The sequence below is a fragment of the Podarcis raffonei genome, chromosome 12, assembly GCF_027172205.1.
Source record: "Podarcis raffonei isolate rPodRaf1 chromosome 12, rPodRaf1.pri, whole genome shotgun sequence".
Taxonomy (NCBI): domain Eukaryota; kingdom Metazoa; phylum Chordata; class Lepidosauria; order Squamata; family Lacertidae; genus Podarcis; species Podarcis raffonei.
The window spans coordinates 10,529,865-10,551,246 of NC_070613.1; the positions used below are offsets into that span (position 1 = coordinate 10,529,865).

The 21,382-nt window shown below is 44.7% G+C and overlaps 1 protein-coding gene across 5 annotated transcripts in view; it reads right to left on the minus strand.

The window, feature by feature from the left end:
- Positions 1-6,637: 6,637 nt before the first annotated feature.
- Positions 6,638-21,382, minus strand: part of XYLB (xylulokinase) — a 126,859-nt gene continuing 112,114 nt past the window's right edge. For 4 of the 5 annotated variants that reach the window (XM_053410126.1, XM_053410127.1, XM_053410130.1 and 1 more), the window contains one exon: positions 6,638-7,229. In XM_053410126.1, the coding sequence (XP_053266101.1) occupies positions 7,131-7,229 (99 nt within the window). In that variant the 3' untranslated portion in view covers positions 6,638-7,130. Of the gene's footprint in view, positions 7,230-11,023; positions 11,157-21,382 lie in introns of all 5 variants that reach the window. The other variant, XR_008332951.1, reaches the window with a different exon arrangement.

A 21,382-nucleotide genomic window follows, 5' to 3' on the forward strand; every position in this document is an offset into this window, starting at 1 on the left:
GCGGCAGCTCCTGCTAATTAATTTCTTTCCCAAAACTATAAAGAGGGTCAACAAGAGCGTTGCAGACTGAGGCACATGGGTTAAACAGCAAAATGAACCCCTTGCCCGCCCCTTGCTCTGGAAGGACGTCAGGACCGGGAATTACGTTGCCAGCTAGCGCAATCTAAAGGCACAGTCTCCCTTGAATGGCCTTCAGGAGATTCACTGTCCAAGAACCAGGCTACGACTTCATTTCAAGAAACCTGGCTCCAGTTCAGGGCTGGTCTCTCTATGGTCACAAAGGAGGGGAAACACTTTGATAAAGGCACCTGGCTGAACTGAAGAAGATCCCCATGTTCATCTAAGGGAGGGGATTTGGGGAACCTCTTTTGGGCTGAGGGCCACAGTTCCCTGGTGGAAAGCTCTTGACAACTGCATTTCAATAACGGGCAGGGACAGACACACACACATAGTCACAAACCCTCGAGGGAGATGGGCACCCACAATCACTCATGTGCACTGCACTTTCCAGTGGAAACAGAGGTGCATTTAATCCTGAGTGACTCCGATCATGTTTAACCTTCCGCATTCTCTGTGGACGCTTTTCTTATGAAGTTGGATACCCAACACCTTTTCTCTGTCCCCAGAAGAATGTAAATGATGTTAATACACAGCTGAAGGGCAAGCTCTGCATTGCAGCCGTTTAAAACCGCAAACTTCAAAATGCCTTTGCATTCTGCAAACTGCGTGTGCACATGTGCATGGTTCGCTTTTTGCAAATTTGCAAGGAACACCAGTCTGCCTCTCTGCTGAGACATTCCCCTCTCTGCTTGTATTTTCCTGCAGCAGCTCCTCTTGCAGAGGACAGAACTGGGCTTGCATGCTTTGAACAGCATCAAAGCCTTCCCTCCCCTCTCAACTGATGTCCACTGGGGCAGAAGTCCAGGGGCATTGTGGCCCTTGGTCTGCAAAAGGTTCCCCAGGTCTACTTTATGGTCTGTTGGGAAACTTGCAGTCTCATGTGTCCATGGAGTCCATTTCAAAGCAAGTCACCCCTGGTTGGGTCTGAAAAAAATCTAAGCCAGTAAGAATGTTCACTGGGTCAATAGCAAAAGAGGCACTTTCTGCAAGGATGCTGTATTGATCTGTGTAAACTCAATTATGTTTCTAAAGGAAAGAACTGTAAGCAAAAGGAATGAAGCATCCAGATCTCCTAAGCCGACATTCTCTGGGCCAAACTAGGCAGAAGGTGTGGGAAATCTGTGAATAGGATCCCAATGGTTTGTGTTTGTTTTGTCTTAGCTCGAAGAAGCACCAGGAGGTGGGAGTGTGACTTAGATTGGAGACATGGTTTGGGCAGCAAGAGGTTGAATACCTTTGCCATAGGTCATCCTCCCAAGCCAAATCGAATTCCCCACCACTGAATGGTACCTCTGCGTTGTGGGCTGTAACATCAATGAAGCAGTCAAATACAACATTTCCTGTTTGCCTAGAGTGGATACACAGGGGAATGTTGCTCCAGCTAGGAGGACTTCCTGCCACACCTGGTCTGGAGCATCCTCCCCTCACATGTGACAAGGTAGATGGGCGTGACCCTGGCAGACCCTATAAAAGGGCTGGTCACGCAGCCATCTTCCCTTTTTTCGCCTTATCCCATCGATGCCTTTTGCTGTCTGCTGGCTCTCAGCCGGCAGCACATGGGATCACCCCTCACAAAGGATGAACTCACACTTTTCTCTGTGACTGCAACTACAAGTTAAAGCCTGCCTTCAGGACCATACTGTGAACTGAAGGTTAGTAAACCTTATCATTACTTTTAAAAGAAGACTGTTGTGTCATTATTGTTTTTAAGAGGGAACTAATGGGGATTTAGGGACGCGGGTGGCGCTGTGGGTTAAACCACAGAGCCTAGGACTTGCCGATCAGAAGGTCGGCGGTTCGAATCCCCACGACGGGGTGAGCTCCTGTTGCTCAGTCCCTGCTCCTGCCAACCTAGCAGTACGAAAGCACACCAAAAAGTGCACGTAGATAAATAGGTACCACTCTGGCAGGAAGGTAAACGACATTTCCGTGCGCTGCTCTGGTTCACCAGAAGCAGCTTAGTCATGCTGGCCACATGACCCAGAAGCTGTACGCCGGCTCCCTCGGCCAATAAAGCGAGATGAGCGCCGCAATCCCAGAGTTGGTCACGACTGGACCTAATGGTCAGGGGTCCCTTTACCTTTAAAGGGGATTTACCATGAACAATCTAATCTGGACAAGCCAGACTGGACTGCTTAACTCAAATGGTTCTAACGAATCTATCAACTAGCTTCCTACTATGTACAAGGGAATGTGCTCTGACACTAGCTCCCTAGCGTGAGGTAGGATAATATTTAATCAATATATCCTCTCCTACTATCAACAACATTCCCACAAATGTTAATCAGGAAAACTCAACGGAGAGAAGGATTACTGCCCCCTCCCTCTTTACCAGGGGGAGCCAGATGTTGTTGGACTCGGTGTACAGCAACAGTGAAAAGGGGGAATCATTAGGAAAGGAACTGAAAATAAAATTCCCAGCATTATGATCTATGGTGTCAATTGTGGTCGCCTCACCTCAAAAAGGATTCAGAAGAGCTCAAAAAGGTTCAGAAGAGGGCTACCAAAATGATAAAGCAGCTGGAGCAATTCTCCCATGAGGAAAGGTTGCAATTTTCAGGGCTCTTTAGGGGAAAAGTAAGAGGAGACATGAAAGAGCTGTATAATATTATGCATAGAGTGAAGGAAGTGGAAAGAGAAGAAGAGCTTTGTTCCGTGTCTCATAAGACTAGTCAGGTTGATGGGAGTTGCAGTCCAACAGTTCTCAGGTGGTGACAGGCTCCCCACTCATGGACCAGAAACAACTGAAGCACAAAACCACAGCAATATTAAAGCCCGAATGCCTGGGAGAATAATGATGGCAACAAAAAGATGACCCTGCTGGTACCCTGGCAACAGCACTCCACAAATCAGGGGCTTGCTTTGAAAAAGCCTGCTCTAGATTTAAGTATAGAGCAGGTGCAGCAAGCAAGAGCCCTCAAGATATTATAGGCTATAATTCCAATTAGTCCCAGCCAACATATTCAATGGTCAGGGATGCACAACATTGGCTACCTCTGGGTCAGAGGAATCGAACATCGCCTTAGGTTGTCAGTTGCTTAGGTGGAAAGGCAATTGCATAATGCTTATACAGAAAAGAATAGTGCAATGGTACAGGTGACGATCCTTATAGTGAGATGTCACAATTGTCCCCAAAAGCAGCCTGAATTTCAGATTGCACAGATGAAGTATACAAGAATACATGTTGCTCCTCCACATGCTCATACACCAGCCTTTCTCAACCTGTGGGTCCCCAGATGTTGTTGGACTACAACTCCCATCACCCCTAGCTAGCAAGGCCAGAGCTCAGGGATGATGGGAGTTGTAGTCCAACAACATCTGGGGACCCACAGGTTGAGAACCACTGTCATACATGGAATTTGCAGGAGAGAGGCATAGCCTTTTGAGCCACAGAAGCACAGCTACCTTCTTGAAGGAATCTCACCTGGCCAAGCTGCAGGATGGGGGCTTGCGGGCACAATCTGGGTGTCTAGAAGAGTCCCAACTAAATCAAGGAGCAAAGCATGATTGACGGAATGCCGTGCAGAGACAGAGATCAAAGGGAGTGGGGGTGAAATGCATGCCACCCTCAACGGATGCCCATCGTAAACTGCAGGCATCCTGTGCTATATACAGGCTTAGTAGGGTGCCACCTGGCCAGTGAAAAATATACTGTGCCCGGATTATGACCAGATGCTTTTTGACAACCTATGCTTATTCCTCCTGTCCACTGCTGGCCTCAAGCCTAACCCTCAAGAGTAATGGCTTGCAGTGGTGTTGCTTTTTAAGCACCTCCTATATTCGCCACACACATCCCCACACATAAGCACACACCAAAAATAGTTAAACTGAAGAGGATTCAGCAGAGATCAAATTAGGTGTTGTTGGATCAATGGTGTCTTTTAAAGCACGAAGACTGGGGTCGGTAGCTTCAGTTTGTCAGCACTTTGAAAGCAAATCCCTTCAGAAAGCGCCAACTGGTTTGTTTCCATTTCCATGATAAAAGGGCTTTAGGCAGCAAAGAAAATAATTTTTCATTGTGTCAAGCTTATTGGAGAATCAATAAACGTTTTGCAGATGGATTAGAGGTAGGTCCCAGGGACCATCGTGATGTTAAAGGCAACGGCTGCAGCTGTAGGCTGTCTAAGTCAACGCTTTGTATTCAAGATCCAGAAAACTAGAACTAGGAGAAAGGAGATGCGAAGCGTGCGACTGAAAGGATGTTAGCAGGCAAAAAATGTATTCAAGAACCGCCACGTGAATTGAAAGCTTTTTCAGAGATCCAAGGGAGAGTCTAGTTCCACGAATCCCACCTCCACAAGATACTCCAGACACACTTAGGTTTTTGTCCAAATTCTCAGAGAGTGGAAGTTTCACATTTTCATAGCAAGGTCGAGAAAAGACTAGGCAGAGGTATAGGAGGGGTGCTGCCAGATGGAGCAGTAGGCAATTCCAGGCTAGAAAGATCTCTGGTTTAACTCGTAACAGAAAGAAGCTCCTAATAGGTTAGTAAATGACCCACAGCTCAGTGGCGGAGTACACGCATTGCATGCGTAAGTTCCAGGGTCAATTCCTAGGTAAAGTAAAGGGACCCCTGACCATTAGGTCCAGTCGTGACCAACTCTGGGGTTGCAGCGCTCATCTCGCTTTATTGGCCGAGGGAGCCGGCGTACAGCTTCCGGGTCATGTGGCCAGCATGACTAAGCTGCTTCTGGTGAACCAGAGCAGCGCACGGAAATGCTGTTTACCTTCCGGCTGGAGCAGTACCTATTTATCTACTTGCACTTTGATGTGCTTTCGAACTGCTAGGTGGGCAGGAGCAGGGACCAAACAATGGGCGCTCATCCCGTTGCGGGGATTCGAACCGCCGACCTTCTGATCGGCAAGTCCTAGGCTCTGTGGTTTAACCCACAGCGCCACCTGCGTCCCATCATCTCTCCCAATATTAGGGGAAATTGCTTGCAAAAATATGTACGTTAGCGGGGAAATTGCATAAAAATATGTGCATATTAGAAGTATGCACAAAAACGCTGGATAATATCCCTGAGGATTTTAAAAAATATTCCAAACCTTTAAAAAACAAAACATTTATTTGAAAGTTACAATACATTTTCAATCAATATATCCCCTCCACAGACACCTCTGTGATGATGGTGGTATGGAAATATCCCATTCTTCTTCCATAAAAGAGAAAAAGGGTGACCAGATTCTGTCAAAGGTAAAGGTACTGATGCGAAAATGTGACAAGCTAGACTTAAGGTTGGAAAAAACTGGGAGAAACCTGAATTGATATCCCTAGTTAGCTTAGGGCTGTCACATGTCCGGATTTTCCTGGTTTAGGGCAACCCTAAGTTAGCAGGCCATATGAATTGGACACCAGGAACTGCTCTGTGCCTCATAAAGGTAAAGCTAAAGGGACCCCTGACCATTAGGTCCAGTCATGACCGACTCTGGGGTTGCGGTGCTCATCTCGCTTTATTGGCCGAGGGAGCCGGAGTACAGCTTCTGGGTCATGTGGCCAGCATGACTAAGCCGCTTCTGGCGAACCAGAGCAGCGCACGGAAATGCTGTCTACCTTCCCGCCAGAGATGTACCTATTTATCTACTTGCACTTTGACGTTCTTTCAAACTGCTAGGTTGGCAGGAGCAGGGACCGAGCCACGGGATTTGAACCGCCGACCTTCTGATCAGCAAGTCCTAGGCTCTGTGGTTTAACTCACAGCGCCACCTCATAACCCAACACTAATTACCTGCCTCTTCACATAAGGTTTGTTTGTTTGCTTGCTTGTTTCTTTAGGGGATGTAAGATGCCTCACCTGGGTTTTGAGATGATTTCTAAATATTAAAACACGCAAACACATACGCTTCGCTTTCATTTTCTTTTTTTTAAGTATTCACAAAGAATGATGAGAAAACCTAGATGCTATGTAAGTCAAAGAGGGGGAAGTTTGTCCATTCCTAGTGCTGGGTTAGTTGAACCGATCATTTGGCTGAGTTAAATGTTGCCTTGCCTGATACGGATCTCTTGCAGTAACCCTGCACTCCCCCTTCCCCAAAATTGTAAGGCGATACATTTGAAAAAATGCTGCATAAGGATCCTTCCTCACTGAAGCATCATATATAAGTTTATGATAGGAAGGCAGAAACCTCTACCATGAAGCTGTGCAACTATTGCAGTTTATTAGCTTTCCAATGAAACAAGCAAAGCTAAAGGTGTTCTTCCTTGAAAAGAAAGAGAAAGGCCATTTAGCATCAGTCTTTAGGAGAGGGGCAGAGTTGGCTCTTAAGTTTTTGTGGGGCAAGTTCATGCCTCACCTCTCTACACTCCTTAGAAGCAGAGACATCTCAGCTGGGAAACACATGCCAGACAGGGAATGGTGGAGTGGCCTTTAATCCAGAATGTCCTCTTTCTCCAGAAATAAGCATCCCTTCTCCATTCCTGAGCTGGCCTCTAACCTTGTCCCAGCTCCCAAGATTCACGTTCTGGTTCCTGCTATGAATTCTGCATCAGAAATAACCAAATACTGCACATGGAACAAATGGTGCAAATCAAATTTATTGTTTGCATTTATTTTGCATATGCAATTCAAATTTTCAAAGAATTTAAGTCATTTCTCCTTTTTTATTTGTGTTGGAAAAGGGGATATAGAAAGGAAAGACTACATGAAGCTGTGCAGGACTTTACAATCCAGCACCGTAACCCGGGAAACATCTACCCAGCTCCAAGCTGGTTAATGAGGGTAGAGCTACAATACAGGGTTACTTTTGCCCACAGAACTGAATTCTTTGAAAAGGACGTGTGAATACAAAAATCTTCAGTGATCTCTTACAAAAATTAAATCAGATTTCCAGGTTCTTTTTGGGTAAAAACATGGTAACTGGTAGAGTAAGCCATCAGTTTTCATTTAGCACTGCCCAAATGTTTGTCCGAAGCTACAAACTTTGAAAAAAGTGCAGGTATTCTCAGAGTCCCGGACTTCAGGCTTTCAAAGCAGCCGGCTTGCTTTTGCTTTTCCTGTTTAAAGAAGGTTTTAGACTGGTTTTTTTGGTTCTCTCATATGTTGTTCCTTTGGCCTATTCAGTACCTGTTGCTCAAGTTCCTTATATCGTTTAAGCAAAGGCTGGTAAACCTAAAACAAAAGAGAAAGATTACATTTTAAAGGGGGCCATTAAAAATATTTTAGTCTTTAAGCCTCATAACCAAAGAAATGAATCTAGGACAAAAGTCCAGGGCTGTTTATGTGCAACTACTATTCTTTGAGTGACCTGTGCATTCACACATCCAGGCTCTGTGGTAAATGGTAGTGAAACTGAGGTAAACAGTGGCAATGAGAGATTAAATTCTAGGCCTTACTGGCAAATTTGATACGAGCAAATGACCAGGTCCAGATGATATCCACATGAGACTTTCTTAAGCAACTCAAATGCAAAATTGATGAGCTTCTAACAAAAATATGTAACTTGACTCCGAGATCGGCCGCCATACCTGAGGACTGGAAAGTGGCTAATACAACATCAATTTTTAGAAGGGGATCCAGGAAATTACAGGGCATTTAATTTAAAATCTTTTCAAAGGAAAACTGCTAGAAAGCATGGCTAAAGAAAAAGAAAATTGCCAAGCATGTAGAAGTAGTCTTGCAAGGGTTAAGTCTTCCCCACCAAAGACTCTCGAGTAAGCTTTGAAATTATGAGAAGGATTTCTTACCTGCCCCTTTACCATGAGGTCCCTGGGTGGGTTATGGCTGACAGCTGAGGAAGGGCAGAATGTCCTCCATCATCATCATCAAACAGAAATTCAACAGTGAGAGAAATTTATGTTTTTGCCAGATGATGCTGGAGGACACACCTAACATGTGGGATAAATCAGAGCAGGGGGCCCTAGGCTCCACTCTACTGCTGCAGAATCTTTTGCAGAACCATCCTAACAGATGCTGTGTCACAGGAAGGAAACACACAGAGTTCGAATTGCTTTGTGGATGCTCAAAGGGAGCTGCTTCACATATGTCCAGGACCAAAGCAGTGCCTCTCATTAGCTGCAAAGTCCCCAAGGGGGCCGGTTGCTCAGTGCCTCCGAGTCAATGATACACACAGGAAATGGAAATTAAAACAATAAATAGAGAGCTCCTCCAAAGGAGAGACAAAAAAATAAAATAAGAGATCTTTAAAACTCCAAAACCCAATGTAGCTAATATTGCAGGTCTCTTCTCACATCTAGCGTATGCCATTTTTATTTCTGAGAACATAAAGGGCTGGATTGGGGAGGACAAAACTACTGCCTGTGAACAGTGGGAGGAAAAACAGGAATTTATCTCTGGATAAACAAAGGGTTTGTCCCAAGCACCACTTTACATGAATGAAACCCACATCACGAGTTCTGAAAACCCTCCTTTCTAATGTTATCACAAGTAGTAAAACAATCCAGTAAGTTGGCAGCTTCAGGGAACAGGTTCTTAAACTGGTGTTTAAGAAGGTAAACAGACGACGAGAAAGGCTTGGAGGCTTCTCCTCCTCTTAATAAGCCAATATAGAAAGAAGCATCTTCTTGTCCTTGATTCTATTAAAAAAAACAGGCTCAGAACTCTCCAGAGGGAATATATGTCAAAGAAAGGAATAAAGAACATTTATCTAGTATTTAAAGCATACACTTCATTTAATATCGAACTGCCAAGTTCCAGACAGGGAAAAAACCCCCAGAGAATAGCACCTGAGCTTTTATCTACTACCATGTGCAGGTCTTAGTCAAGTTACACATATTGTACAGAAAAACTAAGGTCCACTGGAGGTGTGTATACCAGGAGTTCCTTAAGCCAATGAATTGAAAACCTTTATAAAAGAGAAGGAATTGTGCATTTTCGAAGGCTACAGCTGAAGCCTCGTGAAACTTGAATAAAAGACAAGTCCATCTTTCAGTTTCATCCACCGGGCTAACTCAGACCCCTTTTCTAGGGGAACCCTTAAAATTCCTCATGGACTCCTGAGGCGATTATTTTATTTATCGGTTTTAAAGTGTAGCTATTTAGGAGAGAAAGCTGCCCTTTTAAGTGCTTCCACATATATGTATTACAAGGTCTTCTGGATGGGTAGAGGGGACCTTTTGCAAACACATGAAAAAAGTCCTGAGGGAATTTGTATCTACTAATTTATTTGACTGTGTCCCTCTGGAAAAGCCAATGAACTTTTTTGTCCCTGCCCTTGGAAATGCTCCCCTGACCTTTCAGACCTTGGAGGGGAGAGTCAGCTTTCTAAACAATCTGATCCTCAAATTCCAGCACATTCTGGGGAAAGAGGGGGAAACTCCTCAACTAGAGGACTGCTCTCACGTATCTGCCCAGATTGCCTAATTTTGCTGTCTGCTCTGAGAAAAGTGTCTCATTTTCCACAGAAACAAACCTGGAACTTATTATTATTGTTATTCATTTCATTTCTAGACCATTGTATATTTTTTTTGGGGGGGGGGACTGACAGCAGTTTACAGCCTACGCTAAAACATCAAACAAAACAATCCAGAATCAAACATTACCGATGAAAGTCAAATACAAAGTATATCTTTGCATCGTAATTAACAGTGAACAAAAAAACGTTCTCTTAAAAGATTTCAAAACAGAACATGACGAAGAAGGTCAAGTACAGAATGCACATTTAAAATAGCATTTTAAGATTCCTCACTAAACATCTCACCCATTATGTTTCTGAGGGGGGTGAGAACTGACACAGGTAGCCTTGAGATTGACAAGGTTTGAGGAAATCTCCTTGAAGATCACCACAACCTGACGTATGTCTATCTGCAATGATAACCTATCCATAGCTTCACTCCTTGACATTAAACCCCTGGAATTTCAGGGCTGGGAAGCATGGAGAAAAGATACACTTTGCAACCTGTAAAAACTTTTGCATCACGGTCCAAGGTAACACAATCTCCCAAAAAACTGATTAGCAAGCAACCTTTTTCTCCAGCTGACAACTTTGTGGGCAAACATCAGCCATCACAGCAGAAACACAGGAAACTAGAGACTGATTTAAACTTATTTGGAAAAAGCCTACTGAGCCTTCCAAGCGCTATTACTGAAATGAGAGCTCAGGCTGCAAAATCTGCCTGGCCTTTGCCAAGCAGGCAGAGAAAACTTCAGGTGTGAAAAGGCTGCCTTGAGAAACCGCAGATTCCAACTCTGAAAACTCACAGTGGAAGCAGCCTAAGGTTTCTGCATAAGCCAGCGGATCAAGCACTGGGCTTCCCTTGTAATCTCAGTTCTGAAGGAGGAAAAATATACAACCCCTGTGACCCATGTGTTTGGGGTGAATAATAAAAGTATCAGCTGGGTGTCTGGATTCAAAATGTGGGTTTTAACAGTCTCTCCAGCAGGAGAGAGTAAGGGACGCGGGTGGCGCTGTGGGTAAAAGCCTCAGCGCCTAGGACTTGCCAATCGAAAGGTCGGCGGTTCGAATCCCTGTGGTGGGGTGCGCTCCCGCTGCTCGGTCCCGCGCCTGCCAACCTAGCAGTTCGAAAGCACCCCCGGGTGCAAGTAGGTAAATAGGGACCGCTTACCAGCAGGAAGGTAAACAGCGTTTCCGTGTGCGGCTCTGGCTCGCCAGATGCAGCTTGTCACGCTGGCCACGTGACCCGGAAGTGTCTGCAGACAGCGCTGGCCCCCGGCCTCTTGAGTGAGATGGGCGCACAACCCTAGAGTCTGGCAAGACTGGCCCGTAGGGGCAGGGGTACCTTTACCTTTACCTTTACCAGCAGGAGAGAGCCCCCAGTAGCAGAGTCACAAAGTCAAGCAGCACAGGGAAGCGTTAGGAATGCAGGCTGTTAAGCCTTTTACCCCATTTATAGTCCGCTTGCAAACAGCGTTCCTCTGTTTCTATTTACCCCTCTTGCAATGAACAGACCACATACTGTTAAGTACGTTTAAAATGCTTTACTTACTAAATCCAAGGGTCTGATTCATTGTCCAATACAGCAGCAAGGAGAACACAGCTAGATTAATCCTGGGTGCAAAATACACAATATAGTTTCCAACATGTGGTCTAAACCTGCAGCAAGTTCAGACACATCCATCCTGGGTGATTACATGGCGAGAAGAGGGAAGGAACAGGAAGAGAAGGTTTTAAGTGATTTCTCATAAAAGAAGAGGGGGTGTGACCCAGCTGAGTCTAGGAATCAAGCTCTATTGTCTTAACCCCTTCATGCACCAACTAGGACTCATGTTTGACTGCAAGTTCAACTACAAGTTTGCATGGGTAGCCTCCGTCTACCAACCTGTAATGTCTCAGCTGCAGGCCCTTTGCTATAAAATGGAGACTAACTGGCTGGGCTTTTGTAGGGACAGATGAGATGGATTGTAACGTATTCCATGCATTTAAAAAGGCTATAAAATGGCTCTTTAACAGCTACATTTTAATGATATACTCAGCCGGTTTCTATGGAGATTGTGGTGGTGGCCAGAAAAGGGTGCTTCACTTTAATATCATTCTAGTATGCATCAGCCACTTACTTCAGGGATAAATCTTAAAATCACAAAAGGATTTCTTGCTAACCACATGACCAGGGCTGAGCACAAGCAACTGGGGAACGTTTGGTGAAAAAGTATGTCTGTCATGTCAAAAGTGAGAGTTTCTGAAGCACATAGGCCTGGAGCTCCTTTCTCAACCACCTGGTCCTGCGATTTGTAAAACTGTTATGGCCAGCTTGAGGCACACTGTGGTTTAAAAAAAAAACCCCATTGCCCAGGTAGCCTGAATTCAACAGCAAGAAAAGCTGCAACCTGCGTAAATTATGCAAATAAAGTATATCCTCATAATTTCACACTGGTGGGGGTGGGCTTTGCTAGTTATGGGGAAAGGAGAGATGTCCATAGTCACTCTGCATAGTTACATTAGAGGTCAGGCAAGAAAGAAATACTCTTCCAACAACTGGGTCAGGGATCGGGGAAACCTTTCATTAGCATGGCATTCCCTTCTGGGGAACCTGCCAAGGGTTGCAGGCCAGTAGAGGGTGGAGTCAGGGGCAAAAGTGAGCGGAGCAACAAATATCAGTTTTAGCTTTGCACAGTACTTTAGTTTATATTCTCATTGCTGTCTCGATGCCCATAAGAGTGAGAACAGTGACTCCAAGAGTTTGGATTTGATACCCCGCTTTATCACTACCCGAAGGAGTCTCAAAGCGGCTAACATTCTCCTTTCCCTTCCTCCCCCACAACAAACACTCTGTGAGGTGAGTGGGGCTGAGAGACTTCAGAGAAGTGTGACTAGCCCAAGGTCACCCAGCAGCTGCATGTGGAGGAGCGGAGACGCGAACCCGGTTCCCCAGATTACGAGTCTATTGCTCTTAACCACTACACCACACTGACTGCAAAGGACTTCAGATAAACTCCGGCAGCACTGAAGATGAGCTGACTTCAGAGTCATCAGGGGTTCATGAATTAGAGCTGCTTTGCTGAATATTACTGCTTTGCTCTTGTCTTCTCCCCATATGAGGGATGTTATCAGTGCTTTTTTCTGAGGGTACTCAGGGGTACGCAGTACCAGCACATTTTTTTCAAGAAGAAAAGCACTGGTTAAAAGTATGGCATTTGCTGTAACAACTTCATGGTGAGTACGAAACCTCTTTTTTCTAGAAGAAAAGCACTGCCGACATCCATCTCTATTCTCCATTTGGGGCAAGCAAGGGGCAGTGTCAGAGCTCAAGGACACATTCCCTGTTATCAAGAATTAGCAATAGTCCAAAGTTGGAAACAATCCCATTGAAATCTGGTTAAATAAGATTTGGATTGTGGCTCTATCTCACCACAGAAGGGTAATTAAAGGCAGTTCAAGGATAGACACTTTTGGCGAGTCTTGGCTTCCTTTCTTTGCCTTTATAAATAGAGACAGAAGGTACTTTTTTCCCACCCTTAACACAAGAATCTCTGTGGAGAGGCTACTTGAACTGATAATACATAAATAAGCATAGTGCTTGTGTGCTATGTACTGCATATGGAACTTAATAAGAATGTACCGCTGGACAAGTTGCTGTAGTTATATGCTGCTCTTATTGTTGTTTAGTCGTTTAGTCGTGTCCAACTCTTCGTGACCCCATGGACCAGACCACGCCAGGCACTCCTGTCTTCCACTGCCTCCCGCAGTTTGGTCAAACTCATGCTGGTAGCTTCGAGAACACTGTCCCACCATCTCGTCCTTTGTCATCCCCTTCTCCTTGTGCCCTCCATCTTTCCCAACATCAGGGTCTTTTCCAGGGAGTCTTCTCTTCTCATGAGGTGGCCAAAGTATTGGAGCCTCAGCTTCAGGATCTGTCCTTCCAGTGAGCACCCAGGGCTGATTTCCTTCAAAATGGAGAGGTTTGATCTTCTTGCAGTCCATGGGACTCTCAAGAGTCTCCTCCAGCACCATAATTCATAAGCATCAATTCTTCGGCAATCAGCCTTCTTTATGGTCCAGCTCTCACTTCCATACATTACTACTGGGAAAACCATAGCTTTAACTATATGGACCTTTGTTGGCAAGGTGATGTCTCTGCTTTTTAAGATGCTGTCTAGGCTGCTCTTATATTTAAATGGAAAACAAGAAAAATGACTGGGGAGAAAGGACACATTCCAGTCAGGCAAAAACACGGGGGGGGGGGAGGACCAGTGAGTGGTGTGGCCTGGGGAGAATTTCAAGGGCTCCATTCAATCCTTGGGCCTGAAGTTCCCCACTCTTCATCTAGGCCAAGACCAAGTGCCAAATGGTTCATCCCCCTCCTAGCCTTGTCTCCACCAGTGCCCATTTCTCCACCTGGCTATTATGTGAGTTTCATGTGAACTATGGAACAAATAGACATGATAGAAAAGGAATAAGGGATGAGGAGGGAAGAGAACAACCAACAGATTTGTTGGTTGTCCTCTTCCCTCCTCATCACTCTTTCCTTTCCTTTCATGTCTATTTGTTTCGAAGCCATTATGGCAAGAACCCATCCAGTCTAGTTTCTATACAGCGCTAATGAGCATCTTGGTGTAACTAAACATGCATACCCAAGCAAGATGGTGGGTTTATTTCCTGTCCTCAAGGATAGAGAAAAGTGTGGAGGTAGACACATGTGGAGCTTGAGTCTCAGAAGATGAGAATGCTTGGCAAAAACAGAGGGGGAGGTAAGGGTTGCAAACCTCTGGCCTGAACCAGGAATTACTGCTGCATCCTCATAGCACACCGCAGCATCTTGTTTTCCTTGAATATATATGTTGGAGCAAGCAAAGTACCGAACAAGCACTTATGGCTGTATTAGGGGCATCAATATGTCAGGCAAAAATAGCTCTTTTATTTACTGAAATATCTATAGTCAAGCCTCACTAATTCTCACTTTGATTATCTGCAACCCTGATAAAGCCTGCTTGCTTTGTGCCAACTGAGATTTAATAGCACGGCCCTGTATTGGCTGAAAGCGGCTGTGCTACTGAGATAGCAAGCGCCGTATTCCTTTCCCAGCGTGAATAATATTATTATTGTTTTTACAAATTAAAAGAGAGAGAGAAAAGAAACCATACTACCTTTATATACAGGCGTGTTCCAGAGCATAGTGGTGAACACATTGCTCTAAATTAAAAGTGTCAAAAGAAACGAACGGCTACATTTAAGGCTACAGTGCTTTTGACTGTTTTATTGGACTTGAATGCTTAACTTGCTAATTTGCAAAATTCCAGCATCTGCTGCAATGGGTCTCCCAGCCATTAGCATGAATAACTGATGTTTGGCTGTTGTTTTATACCCATGTGAACGTGGAGGGAAAATTAAACCGATCCTTCTTTCTTTGTTTCTATTAATTTTCTGTGAAATTCACCTCCTTGGGCCTCTCTGTTACTGTAAATATGGGATATAAAATAAAGAAACTTTTGCAACCCATCTTGGACTCTTAAAATGCGGCACACAGTCTGAAGAAGAGGCTGTGTAATTTGAAAGCTGGCTTTCCTCCTCCTGGAAATGTTCCCATTAAACAATCAAGGCTGGTTAGGGTTGCCAGAATTGCTGCAGCCTGATCTGAAGAAATCTTGGTTGATTAATTTCATGGGTTTTTAACCAATTGACTCCTTATCAATTAAATCTGCATATAAGCGAATATGGATGAAAGAAATGGCATACTTTGTGTTTACATGAAATCCGCACTTGTTGCAGAGGCACCATCTGAGAAAAGGTATCCCCCCTCATGTGTGGAGAGAAGAAAGAACGCCTCTTTCAAAATGGCGCCAGCTATTGTCATGGCTCCGAAGGCAGGAGTGCCTGGCGTGCTCTGGTCCATGGGGTCACGAAGAGTCGGACACAACTAAACGACTAAACAACAACAACAAAATTGTCATGGCTCCAGCCTTGAGCTCAGATGAGGAGGAGCCAGTCAAGTCTGGAGCTGCTATAGCATCAGGTGAAGAACTGAGCCAGGCTCCTGGGCCTCACAGATGCTGCCCTCAACACTGACTCATCTGCCCAGTGGCACCAGCAGGGTACAAGGCAGGAAGCCACAGAAAGGCAAAGATGTGCTCATCTTCATGTCGGGAATCTGACGTGAGATACCCACACAGAGGAGGAAGCCCCCAGTTCTAGTCATCACATAGGGTCCAAAATAGTTTACCGCCTTAGAAGATTAGGCTTCAGTAATAGTTCCTGGTCTTGATCTGTGCATACAGCTTGTAAAGGTAAAGGACCCCTGGATGGTTAAGTCCAGTCAAAGGTGACTATGGGGTATGGGGCTCATCTCGCTTCAGGCTGAGGGAGCCAGTGCTTGTCCACAGACAGCTTTCCATGTCATGTGGCCAGCATGACTAAACCACTTCTGACACAACAGAACACTGTGATGGAAACCAGGGTGCATGGAAACACCATTTACCTTCCCGCCACAGCGGTACCTGTTTATCTACTTGCACTGGCATGCTTTCGAACGGCTAGGTTGGCGGGAGCTGGGACAGAGCAACGGGACCTCACCCCATTGCGGGGATTTGAACCACTGACCATCTGATTGGCAAGCCCAAGAGGCTCAGTGATTTAGACCACAGCGCTACCTGCATCCTTATACAGCTTGTAGGATTTTTCAGATACAGATATATCCAAACAATGAGTATCTCTGTTGCTCCGTTTTCAAGACATAACACAGACTTCGACTCCATTCTCAAGATTCACTGACTGACTACTGAGCTGACATGCCTTAATCACTTATATAGTCAGCCCTGGGCCGTTACCATAGCAACTGGCTTGGCTGACCTTGCACCTGTGGCTTATCTCATCCATGGGACGATTGGTGCCTGTGAAGGAAATTAACCCTTTGCTCCATGTCCAGTTCCTCTAGCACTTCAGACCAGTGAACAGGCCCTTTAAGAGCCACAACCTTCAGGCCCAAGGAGGCACTGGAGCCTGGGAAGCATGGGCTGGGGATAGAAACTTCTAAGCCTCAATTCTTCGCCAGCTCACTTGGAGCTCTCCGTGGTGCTACAGCCACTGGTCCACTTTAACTCTGTGGGTACCTGATACAGACAGCCACCTGAAGTTTGCAGCAAGTGGAGGAATTCTTGCAGGTCTTGCTAGGGAATGCAATGTGTTCTCAGGAAATTGTTCGCATAACGAGTCAATCATTTCCAATGATTTCTATGGGGAAATTTCTAATGCGTTCCTGACCATGTAATTTTGACAGGGGGAAACGCAGGAAAACCCTCTGAAATCTTGCAAAAGGCAAACAAGGTAGGAAATAAAGCTCTCCACTAATGGTTCCTCATCATCTTGGGGAAAAGTGTCAAGTGGGGAGCCAAAGGGTTCTGTCCTCAGCCCGTTGTTGTTCAACATCTTTAGAAAAGACTTGGATGAAGAAATTGAGGGGACGCTCCTTCCTTAGAGGTTTATAAGTAGAGGTTAGATGGCCATTTCTCATGTAGGATTTAGATGAGATTCCTGCACCACAGGGGGTTGGAATAGATCACCCTCAGGATCCCTTCCAACTCTACAATTCTATGATTCTATCCCCCCCCCATTGTTTTTGGCAAAATGGCTGCCGTGGACCAGTAAAACACAAAGAAGTAAGGTTTGTTTAAGACTGCTTATTTGTTTACAACAACACAGGTCTGGTTGTTTGGCTATCTGAATCTGCAGTGTGCATAGCAAGGCTTGGGTACTAATCACTTGTGTTTTGATAATTGACTTTTCAAACAGCAAGTGTTTGGATAGTGGGACCTGCATGTAAGTACAATAATTATGCTTATTATACTTTACCTCACCTTACTGTTTTATCTTTTTTGTAAACGGCTTTGAGGTTGTTGTTTTTTTACAATCAAGCGATGCATAAATTTTATGAAATAATAAATAAAATTAAGTGGATTATATACAATGTTGTATACCAATTATTTCTTTTTAAGACTCTTGCATAGTTAAATGGAGTTGTTCTTTCAATCAATCAAAATGTTTTTAATCCAATTAATCTAACCAATCAATCAAACAACAAGATGTTATACCCTAGTTGCCAAGTTTCAACTCACAGAGCCCCCTTGTACCTTGACCATATCTGTGTGGTGAGAGAAGTTTCCTGGACTGTTTAATCCCAAGTCATTACATCAATTGCAGGAAGCCCAAATCTCATGGTACCTTTAAAGACTTAACAAATGTATCATGGCATAAGCTTTCATGCCCACGAAAGTCAAGCAGGGTCTTCTCGGTGTTGGCATCTCTTGTATGGAATGCCTTTCCTTCTGAAGTATGAATAGCCCTGACTTTGTCTGCTTTTCAGCACCAATTGCTAACTTCTCTTTGCCCGGGGTTTTGCAAGAGTTTAATGTGACGAGACTGTGTGCATTCTTAAATGGTATGTTTCTCTTAATCTTTATATTTTATCTGATTCTGTTGTGTTATGAACTGGACTTTTTGAGGATTTTAAATGCAATCCACCTTGGGGTTGTTAATCAATGCGGGGTGTGGCTAGAAATACACGAATAAAAATTCATGACAATAAAATCAAAGGTTAACAATCCGAACCCTTACCTACCAGCAGCAGCTGAAAATGTGAAGTCTAATTCCTTTGCATTTCAGGTAGCTGCATTCTATTGACCTTATTTTGGAAATCTCCTTCTAAGAGATTTCTGGAGTATATAGCCTTAGGCAATTAAATGGATTTATTTTTTGTAATTGATGTCCAAAGGAAATAAAGAACACTCAACGATGCGTTAAAAAGGACCCTTAGGAACATAAATTCCCTCGTCGTTACAGCAGCAAAATCTAATGCATCACAAGGAGTGATATTTTACAAAAAGTAATTATACAGGCCACCCTGAAAAGCCTGATCTTGCTGCGTGTAGCGATGCACTCGGCAGACTTCTGCATCCGTGGCAGCTACCAGTGGGTAAATTAGTTTCACTTGCTACCTGTCCTTAACTGCATCTGAAGCAAGTGGGAGATACGTTACAAGTCTCCACTGTGGCTCCTCAGTGCATAGAAGGAGCAGGCAGTTTTCTCCATCAAGCAGCTGGGATCTGAAGGAGGAATAGGGATGGATAGATCTGTGAATTTCAGTTTTTCTCCACTTTCCATTCATGGGGATTTATTAATTTATTGGTTCAGGAAGACAAATTAGATAGATCTGCAAACCAAACGAATATCCCCACCCCTGCACCCCATAATGTGGAAGTAAGCTATCACTTCATGGAACAGGATATTAAGGGTGGGAGGTTAAGATGAATGCACATCTGAGTGAAGATGCTGTCTCTACTTTGCTTTCAGTGGCATACACATCCAGGCTCATCTCATTGGGGAAATGTTGGGGTTCAATACCCAATATATCGTGTGGGTTCTTCCTGGATGGCCAATAAGATCCAGACTCCAACTGTCCATTAACCAGGATGTTTATTTGGGAATTACAAGGCCAAGGCAACACAACCTCCAACAGCATGCAGCTGACGGGTGACACACCAAATATGAAAAAAAAGCACATGGAAGCAAAGGGGCAGTTATGCCCTTATATGCCAGTACTTCCTTCTACTAGCTTCCACTGGTTTAATCACAAGGAACTGTCCTTAACAGTTTTAGCCAAACCTCCTGAACGCATGTCCTTCCGTCCTCCTTTCATGGTTCTCTTAAAAAGCATGACCTTCACATTCCAACCTTCACTTGCTCAGCCTTGCTCTCACACATTTCAGTTTTCAGTTTTATTATTTCAGTGACAATCCAAATGCACATCCCGCCAAAAACAAAGCAGTATGGACAAACCAAGGCATCACTTCACAGACATTTGGGTTACGTATGCAGCCCCTGATCCAGCAACTGATGATACCCATGGAAGTTTGGTTCCACATATGGGGCTGGATCAGGGCATGGATGTGTGGAGGATGAAAGAGAAGAACAAACAGAGACAGTTTTATTCTCTTTGCCTTCAATGAGATTTCAGTTACTTGCATTCACTGCAAAAAATAAATAAAGGCCTGCGAAGCAGCAAACAAAAGCAATAAAATCCACAAACCACCATAAAACAAAATAATAATCCATAAGAAATCAATACCAACAGGCAGTGATTGTTTTAAAACAGCAAGTCCACCTAGTGCAAAGGTTCTCTCAAGCTATTTGCCCAGTTCTGTGAATGACCCCAGCAAGGGAATTGACATAGGACTCAGCTATATTAGTAAAGAAAAAGAATTTTAAATGCCTTATAACACTGTGACACCAGATGACGCTGTAGAGTTCCGTTTTTCACCAACGCAATTTCCCATTATGAGGTTTACAACACATTTTCCTGAAACAATTTTTTGATGTGTCTAGATCCAGCCATTAGAGGACGCGGGTGGCACTGTGGGTAAAACCTCAGCGCCCAGGACTTGCCAATCGCATGGTTGGCGGTTCGAATCCCCGCGGCGGGGTGCGCTCCCGTCGTTCGGTCCCAGTGCCTGCCAACCTAGGAGTTCGAAAGCACCTTCGGGTGCAAGTAGATAAATAGGTACCGCTTACCAGCGGGAAGGTAAACGGTGTTCCGTGTGCTGCGCTGGCTCGCCAGATGCAGCTTGTCACACTGGCCACGTGACCCGGAAGTGTCTGCGGACAGCGCTGGCTCAGGGCCTATAGAGTGAGATGAGCGCACAACCCTAGAGTCTGGCAAGACTGGCCCGTACGGGCAGGGGTACCTTTACTTTTTACCTTAGATCCAGCCATTACAGTGGAACCTCAGTTCCCGAACAGCTCCGTTGTCATACATTTCAGTTCCCGAACGCTGAAATCCTGGAAGTAAATGCTTCCGTTTTCAAATGTTTTACGGAACCCGAAAACCCGCTGAGTGCAAGAAGCTCTTGCAACCAATGGGAAGCTGAGCCTCGGTTTTCAGACATTTCAGAAGCCGAACAAATTTCGTTTGAGAACTGAGGTACCACTGTATTAACGTAACATTTCACCCAACAAATGGAACCACCCCACTTACTGTGAAGCCTCATTCAGCTGGTAATAAGCTCGTTAGATGGAAGCCTTTCTCCCTCTGACGGCTCCTTCTCCTCGGACATGGCTGAAAGTCCCTCGAGGAAGCAAAACCAACATTTGAAGGAAGCTTCAAATGAAGGTAAATTCACTCAACATGGTTGTCTGCCATACGGTCCTCTTTCCTTAAGTTAAACAAAGGGACAAAGGGCTGTCCCAAATGCACACTGCACAGGTGGGTGGATTGCTTCAGGGATGTATAATCTAGGGCAACCTTTTCCAAACCTGGTATCCCAGGTGGTTTAGACTACAATTCCCATCAGCCCCAGCCAGCACAGGCTGATGGGAGTTGTAGTTCAAAACATGCGGAGGAAACTAGGTTGGCCAAGGCTGGTCTAGGGGCTGAAGCGCCGCCAATCACAGGAGTCAGCGTTACAGCCCTCTGTTCCATTCTGCACATTTAAAAGGGTGCAAGCACATGCATGTAATTTGGGTACCACATGGTCTCAGCATCAGGCTACGAGTATACAGTATATAATAGGGGTGTGCAGCAAGTTGAAGGCTTTGGAAGGTAATCACAAACATTTTGTATTAACAACTTCCATGCATATGCACAAAAACAGCGAGAGGCCTTGAAGCAAGTGTCATGTGCCTTAACATTGTTAGGCCGTTTTGCAGGGCATGTGGCTTGTAAAAACACCAGCGCTGTGATTATCTTCCGAGATAATCGTACTCCATTCTTGTGCCTTTTGGCTTAATTAACCAACAAGCCAAGCATCTCCGGTTTTAATAGATTGCTAAACTAGTGCTGCATTTTAATGCTGTAATAATGGATTCTTACTGTCTGTTAGCATATACTTAGTGTTATAAAATCTTCCCAGTTATTTCAGTCATG